General features: G+C 34.8%; 1 protein-coding gene across 8 annotated transcripts in view; it reads right to left on the minus strand.

Moving 5' to 3' along the window:
* The window catches only part of ESRRG (estrogen related receptor gamma), a 442,062-nt gene that overhangs the window by 52,990 nt on the left and 373,009 nt on the right, over window positions 1-16,063 (minus strand). For 7 of the 8 annotated variants that reach the window (XM_008068383.2, XM_021717735.1, XM_021717732.1 and 4 more), the window contains 2 exons: window positions 12,955-13,065; window positions 9,160-9,321 (listed from right to left, as the gene is read on the minus strand). In XM_008068383.2, the coding sequence (XP_008066574.1) occupies window positions 9,160-9,321; window positions 12,955-13,065 (273 nt within the window). Of the gene's footprint in view, window positions 1-9,159; window positions 9,343-12,954; window positions 13,066-16,063 lie in introns of all 8 variants that reach the window. The other variant, XM_021717730.1, reaches the window with a different exon arrangement.

Raw genomic sequence — 16,063 nt, forward strand, 5'->3', positions numbered from 1 at the left:
AGACATAACCTGATTTGCATAACACTATCGATGCAGACATTTTGGATCACTTTTGACATCAGTTAGTACAGATTTCCTGTTAGATGCGTTGAACAGTGTAGGAAGGAGAATGATAAAAATGTATAGCTAAAGGGAGTGTAGTGCCTCGACTATATCTCTTTTGGCCCTTACTGTGGTTAATAAGGAAAATTCATCCTGCACAAGAAAGAGAGCAAATTCCAGCTCCAGCTTTCACCTTCCTCTTTTCCTCCCACTGCTCTGACAATCCTTCAACAGAGGTGATGCAACAGTCTATTAGATCTCAATATCAAAAATATTCCCTGATATTACTCACACCTTTAATTCGTCCCAAGTGTCTATACTGAGTTCAGTTCAACTCCTTTTCTCTTTTCTTTATCCACACCAGCACCATTTGCTTTACACATCAAAACCACACTTTGTATCTTGAACCCGGTGGTTACTTACTCATTGAACCTTGGTCTAACAAGGAGGTAGGCTGACTCAGTCACATAAAAGAACACAGCCAAGGCTGATATTCTTGGGGGAAAAGGACACAGAAGAGCAAAGTTACATGGCTTTTATATACTGAGATTTGTGATCCAAAATTATTTCCAGTTATTCTTATAGCGAGGAAAAGGCTTCATTCTTTAAAACACACACACACCACCACCACCACCACTACAACAACAAAGCACAAGCACTTTCATGTTAATCAATTCTATTTTGTAAAGTGACCTGAACATTTCTCTTCCAAAGTAATTAAGTTACTTTCTAGCTTTTGTAAACTGTGATATGTACAACCCTAGATAATGCAGCTATTTTAATATACAAAACACAATGTATTATACTAGAATTTCTCAGTCCAGCGGAATAACACTTGTACCCTCCTTAAAAAAGAAAACTAAGTAGTTAAAAAAATTTAAGAACTCTCTTCTCTGTGTGTTTAAAAGCACTGTTTAAATTACTCTGTATTCTATAGAAACTATTTCTCTGATGCCTGAAGTCTCCAGCTGCCACACAATTTATATCTCTTTCCTTTGCTCTTTGTTTTTCAGCCATTTTCCCTGAATGTCAAAGTCAATTTAGTGCATTTCACTTTGCTGAATAAATCAGAGGCGAAATCCTTGCTAAAAGTGAAAATTTGATTTGCTAAAAGGAGCTTAGGGCAACTATTAATCAATATATCCAGAGTGTCAAAGCCAAGGCCAGAATAGACACGCATTCATTTGGAGATTGGCTGAGGCAGATAAAGGGGGACGCAGGGGAAAAAGTGCAACCAGCCCACTGAAGGGAAGTGGGATTAGGGTTGGAGAGAGGGTCAAAAAGGAGCAAAGGGGAAAACAAAACATTCCATGCTTCGTGTTCTGTGTTCTGCACTCCTCCCCTAATTTTTCTTTTAGAGGTGGAAAGAGCTATTTTCATCAAGCATTTAAGCATATATGGATTATACTAATTATGCCAGTTTTACATAACCATTTTCTCACAAAAACCAAAAGACTTTCTCTCTTTAACTCATCAAGTAGCCTTGAGAAGAATATAAAAATCAGATGAAACCGATCCATTAACAAAAGAGAATCCTAGAAAAAAAGACATGACCTAGGCTAGGTCTATAGGATGCCAATGTTTTGATAATCCTCATATAAGTTTCAGGCTATTTCAGGCTTCTGAGAGATTATGAAATATAATAAATGGAATGATCAGACTCACCTGATACTTTATCACTCAAAAAAGTTTAGCAATTACCATCAACTTGCCTGAAAGCAATGATATATTTTAGGACACAGTACATATAGAAACCCTCATCACTCAGGAATGTAACATCATTATTTTAAAAAGTATTGGGTAGTCTTTCTCTCAGTATGTTGACAACTCAAAAGTTTTGATTTTAATCTTTTCAAAATGCAGTTCAAACCAGTCACCCTCAGCTAAAACTTCCAATGGTATTCCACTGTCTTTGGTATAAAATTTGTTTTTCTTTGCATGAAATTCAAAGTTTTCCAAGGGGCCCTTGCCTATGTCTCCAGTCTCAGTTGCATCTTCTTGTCATGTTCCTCCCTTAGTATTTTCATGTGACTATGTGGGACAGTATCCTCATCACTCAGTTTCAGTTGTCAAATCATCTTTCTGAATCACCCATCACACTTTGAGGATCTGAAAATGCATCTGTGCTTTATTCATGGGTGTTTCCTTAGTGTTCAGTACCTGACACGGAGCTTACTAAATGCTTATGCAAAGAAGGAAGGAAAGGAAGGAGAGAAGCAGGGAGGAAGACATTGATTCAATATTAAGTAGTAGAGCTAACATTTTTTTATATGTCTTGGCACAACTACTCACTTCTGCTCCAATTTACCTGTAACTTTCAATCATATTCAATACCCAGTGATATGAACACAGTCTGAAAAGAGGAGCATCCAATCTTAGCAACCAACCATTCAAAGACTTTTCCAACTCCTCACATGAGCAGCTAAACAGTGATTGACTCATTTCATTAAAACGTGATCAGGGATGTCTAGGGTACACTGTTGATCAAATAGTTTGATTTTTATTGATTTAAAGATGCATCATACATTTCTTTGTTTATCCATTCTCCCTTTAATCTTTTATTTTTAAAAATGTATACATAAGATTTAAAAATACATTATATTTGCCTTAACCTTTTATGACTAATAAGAATAAAACCTACCTACAAAATCGTTGTGGATATTAAGTACAAGTTTGTAAAGGTGCTATGTAAGCAATAAAGAACTATATGGATGTAAGTTACTTTTATATTTAAGCTTAATCCCCTGAAAAAGAACAAAGCTGAATAATTCAAATCTGGAACTAATAAAGGGGCAAACCAAGGAGACTATCACAATATATGTGCAAACATATCATATAATAGACTACACACACACACACACACACTATATATATATATATATATATATATATATATATATATATAGAGAGAGAGAGAGAGAGAGAGAGAGAGAGAGAGAGAGAGACAGACAGACAGAGAGAGAGAGAGAGACATAGTACCTGATTAAGGTAGGTACCATATCAGATAAATCTTTTGAATTTCTATAGTGCTGAGTGCAGTGCTAGGTAGAGAGTAGACACACAAAAAACTGTATTCTATGATTACTATAAAAGTATGCCTCCACTTTGATATGAGATGTACAATAGAATGGCTACATACAGATGGCAAGTATATTTTTGGAATACCTAGTAACATAAGAAGCATATTAATCATATATTAATCAACTAATCAATGAACGCTATCAAGTAAAAATGATACAGATTCAAAACAAGAGTTCAAGGTGTTGGAATAGAGGTCACATGAACACAGGAAATTCAGTATGACGACAGAGCTGTGCATTAGGTCAAAACCAAGGGCACTGAGTGGTGACAACAGGTCTCTGTGAGAATCTTTAACCTGTGGGTTGTCTCTTGAACTGTATCTGTGCCTAGGAAAACTTGCTACTTATTTGTGGGTCTACGTTTTTGTTTCCAGAAAGTGTAGCTGCAGAAAATAAAAGAGCCCCTGGTGATACTCCAGATTATTTTTTTCTCAACATATTTTTCAACTTACTGATTTCTACTTCTATATCACAGTGTGACATCAGAAGCTCTATCAAACTGATAAACTTACAGTTATTTTAAGTTTGACCCAGGAAGAAAGACTAGATTTTTTTAGACTTAACTGTCCTGCTCACCTAAAACAGAATGACAACAATATCCATACAATGAGTCTCCTGGTTAAATAAGCTTTCCCTCCCTCTATTAAAATTAATACCTATTCTGAATATTTTTCAAATGGTTTTAACGAATACTAACGTTTTGGATCCCTTGGTTTTAACTGCAATAAAATTACAATCTATGTGCAGTATTTGAAAATAAAAATGAACACTGAGTGCTTTACATTGAGATCATACTTTATAATTTGCAAATTAATTATACACATATAACTTGCATGTGTGTTTTTTTCCTCACTTGATTTTCACAACATAACTAATAGTGACAGCAATTAATAACTTACAAAAAATTTACTCAACCATAGTTCAGGTTTTCTGGTTTTACTTTCAGAATGATTTTACCTTTACCCACAACTACAAATACACAGGTATATAACTACCAGGTACTTTAGACATAACCTAAATTATTTCATAATTGGATACTTTTACCATCTAAATAGTCTCATTAAAGGTCAGAGGTTTGGGTCTTACATTTAACTTTTCTCTACTTTCCTAAAAGACTTAACTACTTTACAGTTCTAAAATAATTAAGTCACATACACAAAAGAAAAATTAATCCTGATAAAAGAGGCTACAATTGTTTTAATTAAATCATGGCAAAGTAGAAATTATAACTACGTATACATTTAGTTATGGGATGTGGAAGAGAGTGGAAACTCAGAGCCAATTAGTAGTTTTGTGCTATTCACATATTAATCAATAAACATTATCAAGTAAAAATAATACGAATTCAAAACAGAGTATAAGGTGCTACTTACACATGGTATCACTCACCCTTAGTCAGCCATGCCCTGTTTCCACATCAAATCATAATCACATACATATACACATAGAAACATACTTGATATTACAAATGGAAACATGATCTTAAATTATTTCTGCCACATTTTGTTGTGTTTTTGCACATATCCTAATCACTTAATGGTGTTGGCAGTTTAAGGTGAGCATTTTACCCACCCATAAACAGTAATGGGTATCTTAAAAATGAAACCTCTGAAACTTTTGTTGGGGTATAATATAATCTTAAAAATTGGTCTCCACATAAAATTGGATAGAACAATAAGTAAACCTTCAAACAGTATCATTAGCAATAAATATTCAAGAATTCTTGGGTATTTTCTTTTCTAAAACTTTTATTCTAAATTTAGAAACAGTTTATCCATGTTCTTTGCAGATTTTTGTCATTGCTAGGAAGGTCTAAATACTTCTGAGAAAACTATAAAAAGCCAAGTCAATAAGCAATTTTTGATACATTCTGTGTTTACCAAAAAAAATGTTTCAGGTTAAATATAAAATATTGGTTTCTATAGTTTTTGTTTCTTACTTGAACAAATATCTTAAAGACTGTTTATTTCATTATCTTCCTCATATTTTTTTTTTTTTAGTGCTTAATATCTCCTGCCTCCACTTGGTGAAGAAAAACTATAGATTTTTCTTCTGATATTTTAAAAATGTGACTAAGAGGCCCCCAATCTCGAGCAAAGTCCTCCTTCTTTAATAGGTAATTGCTTAATTTGTCATGATAAAAATAAACAAGCAGACCTAAAAATTTGTTATATCAAAAAAGGAAAAATTTTTCTATACTGCATTCATCCACTTAATTGCTAAAATACCATTCTGTTCTTTTAAAGTGAGTTGTCTGGCAAGATCCATAAATATATTTAAGCCACTTATATAGGTCAGCTAATATGGGTTATGCTTTTTTTAGCACCATCTGACTAAGCACATTCTGCATTTTGCTAACAAAGTTACAGTACATAATAATATTTTAATCAACCACAAAGAACAATAATAGATCTGACTGTTGGGCTGATAATCGTCTTATCACACCCTGTGAAACCTAGCTCTAATATTTGACGGAGCCTCCATTACTTGGTAACCCATTCTAAAAAAGGCCAACAATGGAGAGAGAATGAAGTGGAGTGTGCAGTACCTCCGTATCTACATAAAAGAGATTAGAGGCGACAGCGTTCCATTTTACAGCTCAATCATATTGTGTTAGCATGCGCTTATCCGAGCGCGGACGAAATTGAAAGAGAAATAAAAAAGAGTCAGGCAGATAGGAACCAGAAAAGCGAGGCATGAGCAATTTCGAAGGATATAAAAGGATGCTAATGGCTGGGCCCTGTCATTCTTAAAAAGGGCTATTAGGGCACCATCATCTGTTCTTGTGCCCTTATGCTCCTCCAACTAAAGTCAAGCATTTTCTAAAGCCCCTGTGATCTTTTTTCTTCTATAGATAAAGTATGGTCATGTTTCATAACAACACACTCTTCCCATTTATATGATTTATTAATGTAAGTCAACTAATTCTATTTACTGATAAAAAAATCCCACTCCATATGTATTTTCTTCAATATTTCCTTTTGTTGTATTCTTCACTTTCTTATGTAGTGAAAGCAAGTGTACAAAAGTACATTTGAAGCAATGCAAAAAAGCTACTGATATTATCTTAGATGCTAAGTTTTATTTTAAAAGTATGTGTAAGTATGGGGGGGTAATTATACCAACTGAAAACAGCATAAAGGTAACAAAGGCTTTGAATTTTCGAGTATTAAAAAAAGATTTCACTTTAATTTTAATATAAGCTTTACAAAAAAGAGTTTAAAGTTAAGTTTAAGCCAGGTGAAACTGCAGTTCTGATTTGGCTTCAATTCTGGTTCTGACACCAATTATCAGGACTGGACACTTTATCAAGAACACGACTTTACTTTTATCAAGATAAAAATGTGACTTAAATCTTTACTTTCTCTTTGCCCTTCCCTCCTTAGTCCATAATCCATATAGCTGCTGTGTGGTCCTCTTACACCCAGCCTCCCCAAACCCAGGGTAAACTGGCATGCTCTGATATCAGAACACACTCTCCTTCTACTGCAAAACACTGTACAGCATAGGAATTGTTCTAAAACATTAAAAAATTTTAGTTAATTCTTGTTTTACTAATCCCTTTCTGAAAAACCAAGATACACCTTGCAATCACTGAAAACACCCTTAGGGTATCACAAAAATCAGAGCTGTGAATCATCACTCCACAGTGAACTCCTCTGGCATTTGCTATGGAGAGAGAATAACATCAGTCCCCACCAATTCTAAGCCTTAACACTGAACCCATAATCGTATAGTAATTGTTTCCACCACTGGCAATGGTGTTACTCATAGTTATTTAAAGTTCCCATCTTTACAAAAGTCACTGGAGCCCCTTTACTGTGATAAGTTCCTTTGTAAGCTGGTATTTCCACTTAGATGCACAACCGGACCTACAAATTTATCACTGACTTTTCTTACCAGTAGGTTTAGAAGGAATTTTTGACTTTTATGGTCTTTATTATGGCATGCCTGTATGATATTAAAATACTGGCTTAACAAATCTTATAATTGAAGGAAAAGTTGAGCAGAATTCCCTAAAATAACAGGTGGCTTGAAATCATAGTGACAGTGACTTAGGCTGTTGTTAATAACAATGATACTATTGTGATTATTATTTTGAAATAGTTCTTTCAAACACAATCAAATGGGAGACTAAAAGATCCCGATTCTACTCCAGGAATCAATGTTGAACATGTTTTGAAGGTACTGGATACATTTGTGAACTTGTGCAAGTGTTTTTACTTCTCTCTGCCGCCCTATCTTTGAGGTGAGGATACTAATACCTGATTCCTGAGTTAGAATAATGGTTCTCAATTGGGAGTGGAGGGTCAGGCTGGCATGATTTTTGCCTCCCTGAGGACATTTGGCAATGCCTGAAGACATTTTTGGTTTTCACAACTCAGGGGGTGTTACTGGCATCTAGTGGGTAGAGGACAAGGATGCTACTAAACATTCTACAATGAATAGGATAGCATCCCACAATGAAGAATTAGCTAGTCTCAGATATCAATAGTGACAAGGCTGAGAAACCCTGGGCCAAAATAATGATATTTTAAGTATGTGTGTATGTATACGTGTGTATATATATACATATATAATAATGATATATATAATACATATTGATTATCTAAAAAAGGCCTATGGACTTTTCAACAAATGCTAGTTTTGTTTCTTTCTGCTCCAAAACGCTTTGATAACGCTTTCCTTCCTAATAAGTTTTCATACACTGTTGAAACAAATTCTGGCTGTTCGCATTGCTGTGGTTACCAAATGTCTTACATCTTTTAGTATATCCTGTTTTTTCTTTTCTTTTTCTAAAAGTCATATAGATGCGATTACAATTCAAATACAATATCAAATATCTACACAAATTCTTATCCTTCTTTTGGATGTAGTAATCTTTGTGTAGGTGTCTTCCAAAGAATACACTCAAGCTCACCTATTTAACTAGTTTTGACTTAATTTGGGGGGCTTTATTAGCAAACAGTGTAAGACAAAGTAGCTGGTATAATACAGAGTGATGTTTAAATTAGTTTACAATTTGCTTGGCCTCATCTAGAACTGCAACGAACAAAGCCATTCAGAAATGTCAGCTGTGTTCCTAACCACTGTAACAAATTGTCGCCTGAACGCTGCACACCTAATGACTTCAAATTAGCTTCACTGCGATATCGCCTGACAGTTCGTTACGACTGTTAGCAACATAGCTGGCGTATCATGACCAATAAATTGGTTTCAGTGTGGGCTGGGAAAGGGACTTCCATCAATTTGATTAAAGAAATTACTGTAGCATTCAAAGCATAAAGACAAACTAGTTTAAGGAGACAGAAATAAGTTAACTGTACCAGAAAAACATTGCTCATCATTCAAAAAGTTGTTTATAAACTATTTAAAAATCAAAGTCCAAACAAATAAAACGTAATTCAAGCAGAATACTAAAATTCTCAAAACTTGTGATTAGGTGTATTGATATTGCAGGATGAGTCAAGAAAGAAAAGTAATAGAATATTTTTAAATACTAACTTAAAATTACCGTATGAGAAAATTTTCCATGCCAATTTGACATGTCATAATTTATATATAAACTTTTGTAAATAACTAATTGTAAACCAAAGCAAAGGTTGTGAATATGAATAGCAATATAACTAGCCACCATGAACAAAATAAGTGATTTTTATATGGGGGGGCGGGAAGTGTATTAGACTACTGCTGACAAAAATTTTTTTTTAATAAAACGAAAAAAGACGTATTTCCCTAGGAAAAAGCTCAGAATTTTGAAAAGAAGAAAGAAATGATTTTAAAAGTTACACTGTCTTTGTTTTACATTGACAATAGTTCCTTTATACTATTTGAAGAACTAACAAGAGCTCAAGGTGGCAAATATATATCAAGGTTTATGATTACATTAGGACCAGAAAAGCTCTGAGTTAAATGTGAAGATAAAACAAATGCAAAGATTTTTAAAAATCCTAATGAGAAAAATTGGAATTTTCCCAAATCTATATACATATAACTTAGGAAATCAATTGCAACCTTTTCTTTCCAGAAAATGTACCTGGAATATGCTTCGCCCATCCAATGATAACCACCAACTCTCGGTCAGCCAAGTCACACAGTGTAGTGAGGGCTTTGATGTCACTGTCAGGGACAGTAGGGTCAGGCATGGCATAGATCTTCTCCGGTTCAGCCACCAACAAATGTGAGACAATCTTGTTATCTGCAGGATCAGACCAGAGCACTACAAAATCACTAGTAGCATCATCTCTCTTTCACAAACCCTATAGTATTTTGTATTTTGAAAAATAATTCAAATAGCCTACAATCAACCACAACATTCCATTTGTGCTTTAAAATACATATATTCAACAGTATTCAGAAAAATTCGTAGAGAGAAAAAGTCACTGTAGTTATAACAGGACACATTCCTTTCTTCTTCTTTGCTCTACCTGATTTTGCTGGAATGAAGCATCTGTCCTGTAGTGAAAATTTTTATAGCAAACAGATAAGAAAGGTTAGATGCTTTCTGGGTTTGCCGTTTGATTCTTAAGTGGGATTTGGGGAAGTAGATTAAATTGTATACAACAGCTTTAAAATAACTCACAGTAAACCGTTAAAATATAGATCATAATGCAGGAGGCAAGAAACTACAAATGCCCATAGTCATAATGGGCACGAAAGTCATTAATTGTCCTAATTCCTTTAAAGAAGAACAAAGGTCAAAGCCCTTCTGCCTGGGTGAATTACTGACTATATAACCCTATCTCTGTGGGATGCATTAAATAGGAATTTCTTTCCTTTCTCCCCCTTTCCACACACCCAGTCAACCTTCCAAATATAGCTAATATCAGTTTCCATAAAAATACTCCTACTTGAATGTTACAGTATTTTCTCTTCTGATATCAAATACTTTAATCCTCTATTTTCATCTGTTGTCCTTAGTTCATTCTCTAGTTCACATTTATCTGTTTGAAATTTGTGATATATGTTTTAAAAATCCTTCATAAAATAAACACTAGAGACAAATGGAAAGCATCACATCAAATGTGTTTTATTGCTCAGGGGCATGTGAGAGTTTATGGACGGGGTTGTAAAGTCTTGCAAACGGAATGATTGTTCTTGTCTGACCCTGTTTTCAATTTCTATGTAGCTCTTGATTGTATACTTTTTTCCAAGTATACAAGAAGATACAAATAGGTAAGAATAAACCCATGTATTTAAATGTTCTATGTACTATTACTGTAGAAAACCAGGATTTTAAATGAGTCTTCATGAATGAAGCCAAAGTTTCCATTGTTGTGTACCAAATGATTTGCCTTTTTACTGTGAGTTTTTAACTTTTTTAACCCCAAATGAAAAGATTTCACATAATTTAGAATCAAATATAGCATTATTTTAGTCTACTGTCATGAAGTAAAGAGACTTATGTAAGCTATAATTAGCACTTTTTCTGGCCTAATATTTTAAAAATTTAGTAATATGGCTGCCATATTAATTACACTTATTTCAAATAGTCAACAGGTAACCAGTCATTGGCATTAACATTCGATTATCATCAAATTAAATATGCAGATTTGGGAGGAAATAGTCCCGAATACAATATTTTCTAGGAAAAAAATTAAAAATTAAATAGAGGTTCTTTTTTAGTGTGCAGGACCTGCAAAGAATAACATTGGTTTCTTGTATATGTTACAGAAACAACACCCTGTATTTTTAGTTACGCTTGGAAAAGTTTCAACTTTCATTGTTCTGACAATGCAACAAAAACTGCCAGCAACCACTAGATTCTCAGGATTAGAAGAAAATGCAATAGTAAAGGGTGCAAAAATTTAACCAAAGGTAATCATGTTTTCAGTTTTTTTTAACACAGGGAAAAAGGTACGGTTTTATCCAAGTCAATGGATACTTGACTTGAGGGGTCAGAGAAATTTGGTTGAAGCTTAGAAATTCCCATCATTCAGAAAATGGAATCGCTGGCAGCACTGCTTCTAGGTAAATCTTATTTAATGTTTCCCTAATTAGAATCAATAGAACCCAATTTTCATTCTTGGGCCTTTGTAGTACACAATCAGTCAGGGTCCAGAAATCTCCCTAGCCACTTTCTCAGAAAAGCCCAGGCACAGTCTCTTGACAGTTATCTGACAGGATCTGAAAATTAAGTTTTATAAATGTTTGTTACAAAAACACACTAATTGGATGGACTAAGGAAAATTAACACAGAGGCCTTTAGATAATGAGTAATGATTTATTAGGAGTCCTCTTTATCTCAGACAAATGGAGCTCACTGAAATTGCTGTAATCTTCTTAAAGGTACTTGACAAACCACTTCCCAATTTCTCAGGTTTACGAAGAAAACCATAGATATTTCTCTATCATTTTGACTTAAAAATGGGCTGGTGCTCATTTTTCTTTCAGTAGAGGAAATTATCAATGGTTTCAGTTAATGTTTCATACAATAAATGAGAAATGGGCAGTCTGCATATTATTGAGTCCAGGAAAACTAAACCTCTAATGAAATTAAGCATTAGTGTTTATTGCATTTTATTGTATTAACAGAAAGTTTTTTATTATAATGTGCAAAATCTGCTTAATGCAGTCCTAGATTGTATTTGCAGAATGCCAAACAGCTTATGCAGGCTGAAGAGATGATGCCAGATTGGACAATTGAAGGTATAATCAACATAATGTTTTTTGGAAAGGCAAAAGGAAACTATGCCATATGTTCACTTAAGCTTTAATTTTATGTAAAACTGGTTGTTTTTCCTTTGACATAGCTAAAATGTCCTTTCATTTACAGTTCAGGGTCTGTTTTATTTATTTAACAGATTCCCATATGCTCACATGCATGATGCACAGCAGTGACCCCTCCTGGACAATCTGAATTAGAAGTGGACACTTCCTCTTGCCTTGAAAGCAGATTAAAAAATTACCCGTGCCTTTCTAGAACTGCTGTGCATGCATCTTCCTCTGGTGAGTGCTGGTTGCATCTCCTTAGACAAAGACAGCTAAATGTGAGAACTGTTCTCACCAAAGCACTTCTCCATGCCTAGTATGAAGCTTACACATAAACATCCCGAAATGCTAACTCGGTTGCACTACAACTATTAACTGATTTTTCAGAAAATGGGATACAGTTATTGCCTTAATCTATATTCCAGCTCTTTTTAGCTAATGACAAAGAGAATGGGGCTTGCATTTTAGCAATGTACCAGTCATTCTTTCAAATTGCAACCTGGCATCATAAAACCATGGGCTCTTTAAAAACAATTCATAACGCCTATAAGGGCATCTCAGATGGAACCAGCAACCTATGCTTGTTATTAGTAGGGCTCATTCTTGTTTTAATCTATTGCTAGCTAGTGTGTTAACCTTCTATAGCTCTAAATTAATGAGGCTCCTAATGTATTTTCATAGGGAGGTTGAGCAGTCAAACTCATTTAGTTAGTAAAAACTACAAAAATCACTTTCTTGTGAAATCTGAAACTAACAGCTCCAATGAACTAATGATCACAGTACGATCCATTTTATGTACCTCTGCAAATAAAGATAACCAGTAAATGTAAAAATTCACACTGTATAAGCTATGCATTAATATGCTTATGCTTCCACAAAATGACTAGGTGAAAAAGGCTGGAGAGAGAAAACCATAGACACCTCTAAAAGAAAAAGAAAGAGATAATTAGTTGAGTTGCTGTTGCTCCTCACAGATAATCCTTGGGAATAGAGCCACTGTTCTCCAACAAAGAGAAGTCTCCTTGGAGTCAGCTGGGATGGGCATGCCAAAACTGAAGAACACAGAGCCAACTGGGAGGATTTTGTGTTCTGGGAAGCCAGACACATCTGCTGTACTTACATGGCTTTTTGGCTGGCTGAACCAGTTGGGGGTTCAGGTATGGGCTGTTCTCCGCATCTATTCTGCGCTTGTACTTCTGCCGACCTCCACGTACTCTGTCAAGACGCACACCTGTGGGCAAAGACAGGCACAGGCTTACTCTTTAGGTAGCTATTTTTGAGGCCAATCAAATATATAGACAGTATCCATTCCCATCCTGTGCAGGATATTTTGATGACAAACAGTAGAATGCAGAGTGGTCCAGGGGTACTAGAGGAATGTGAATAAATGGTGGCTAAATGACAGTGGCCAGTGGTTGGAAATCAAATCTGCCAGCAGATGATAAACCTGAAAGACATTTTATATAAGGCCATCAAGGTCACTATTTGCACATCAAAGAAAAAGCAAATTTCTGTATGAATTATTTGGTGCTAGTGTAGTTTCTCAAATCAAAGCCATTGGAGTTTTGTATTCTCTTCATTAGTCATCCCTGAAAGCTCAATATGTAGGACCAAGTAGACCAAGAGCTAGCCAGCTCTTTTTTATCCGCCAGTCCGCCTGAAGACTCAGTATGGACCGGCGGAACTGAACTAGATAAAGAACAACTACATGCTGAGGGAGGCGGAGGGCTGGAATAACGTTATACAAGATTCAGTCCTGCGAGAGGCAAGAATTGTTCCATGTTAAAATGTCAATATGTCTCAGAAGGGGAATGGTATTTACATTCTGGCACACATTTGTATTTCCAGTCATATGTGAGAAAACCGAGAACAGGTTTGGGCTGAACATAGGATAGAAAGAGGAGCTTCCTGAAGAAAGAATTTAGAAGGCCAGGATGCCAAAGGAAGGACATATTAATAGGGGAGAGCTGAAGAAAGTAAGCAGAAGTAGACTAACATGAATAAAACTTTTTCCTAAATAGTGATAGGATGGTTCAAGATTCAAAGAGTTTTCTGGCAGTGGATTTAAAAGATTAAGAAAAAAGCAAAAGGAAAAGAAAGGGATTAAAATACAGAAACGTTTCATTTATATGGGAAAGTGGTGGACAAGAGCTTGTTAATAATCTAGTTTCCAGTCAGTAATTACAAAGTTTAGGACAGGATCATATAAATCTTTATCAAATAAAGCAGCAATTACTTGGGAGAGGAGTGAGGAAAGAATATTTTTGTGGTATTAGGTTGAATCTTAATTGATACAACAGTGTAACAGTCTCCATTAATAAATTCACCCATGTAATTCATTGTACATATTTTGGCATTTCTCAAATAGACTTGATTTAACAGCATCATCAGTATTATTATTTTACTGGAAGTTCTCTCAGTCATTAATATGCAAATGAACTCTGAAACTCTAAGAGAGAGATATATAGCATATACAATGTTTTGCAAACCAGTTTAACCAAGATCTTATTTTTATGTATACTTGTTAATGTCATGTGGAATGTGTGAGTTGAGGATTATCTGAGTTATATGAAAGTTTGGGAAAAGCTAATATATTTCTATGAGGGGGAGCCCCCCAAAAAAACCTGGAATTTATTTATTTTTAAAAATTGTGTGTTTATTCTTACATATTTAAATTTCAGTCACCTTCAAAGTACTCTGTTTGATGGAATACCTATCAAGATGCTTTTTCCACTATCAAAACAGTTTTTGAACCCATCAATTTTGATGCCTTTGAGTGCTTCTGCCATTTTTTGTTTCACCTCTGCTACACTGGCAAAATGTTTCCCTTTGAGGACTTTTTTTATCCAGGGAAACGAAAAAAGTAATTCAGGACAATATCAGGTGAATAGGGAAGGTGGGGCAGGGGCGTCATGCTATTTTTAGCCAAAAACTGCTGAACTTTCAGTGCAGTGTGGGCAGGTGCATTGTCATGGTGGAAGAACCAATCACCTGTCTGCCAAAACACAGGACATTTCTTCCGCAAGTCATGACACACAATGCTAGCTGGTACGTGGAAGACAGTGGGTTCCTAGAACATTTACCTAGCAGGGGAAGCCTGTAATTCAAGACACTCACCCTCCAAAAAATATTTCTGGGTTTTAAGGAGGATCATCCCTCATGAGTGGATCCTTAAAGTTAATATATGACTCAAATGCTCAAAATTATAGTGAGCCACGAGTTAAAGGAAATCACTATTTTTCATAGTATCTTAATAATACTGCTTCAAGAGTTGATTATCTTGTAGGGGAACACAAATACTAACACTTGGCTCTAGATAAAGCCTGAACTGTCATATCAAAACATCAGAGTACAGTTTGGATGAAATCGAGAGACAATATCAAGAGCAATTAAATAGGTTAGACAAACAAATATAAAAAGCCAAAGTTAGGTACAGTTTTTAAGTATTCACTGAAAATTGCCTTGTAGGCTGGTCACATGATTGCTGCTTTTAAAGCACGTCATGCCTATTGTAGAGCCATTCCTTTGCTCAGCTAATTCCTATTGTTTTATTTTTATGCATCTGTATTTAATGAAGTTTAATACTGTTCACTTTTCCCCCTTTTATCATGTTTTATCTTTCTTCAATCTTTTCCTCTTCAAAACTTTCAAGATATTTTTCTAGTTTGAGGTGGTCACATTTCATCTGGTCATCTGGTCATACATTCAGACCTGTTTCATTATAAGAGTTTTCAAAATCATATTAGAAAATTAAAAGAATATAACACTAGTTATATCCTCACATATCTGGCATCCAGTTCCAATCCAATGAGAACATTTGATCTGATATTAGAAGAGGTATGAGGAGAAGGCAGAGAGAGACAGACACAGAGAGAGATAGAGAGAGACGATGACAGGCAAAAGGTAAAGAAAGAAGAAACATTTTTGGACATCTGTGAAATTGTTAGAAGCAAGAAAGCTTACAGAATAAATCCTGTTTGCCTTTGTGGATCCCCAAATAATATTGTACGGATATCATTAAGATATCTCTATATTTTAAACATAATTCTATCTTTAATGTTTTTTTCCAGAAAAACAAATTTAAAAAAATTAAAAACACCAATACAATTTATACACAAAATCACAAATAAGGCGAGATTTCAGGAAATCAGATAGCAGATTATAAAAGCATCTTTCATAATTTAAGAAAAGTCAATAGAAAACTGCTTAACTGGAATACTATAATTTTT

The sequence above is a fragment of the Carlito syrichta genome, unplaced genomic scaffold (genome assembly GCF_000164805.1).
Source record: "Carlito syrichta isolate Samal-C Ts95f unplaced genomic scaffold, Tarsius_syrichta-2.0.1 Scaffold310619, whole genome shotgun sequence".
NCBI lineage: Eukaryota > Metazoa > Chordata > Mammalia > Primates > Tarsiidae > Carlito > Carlito syrichta.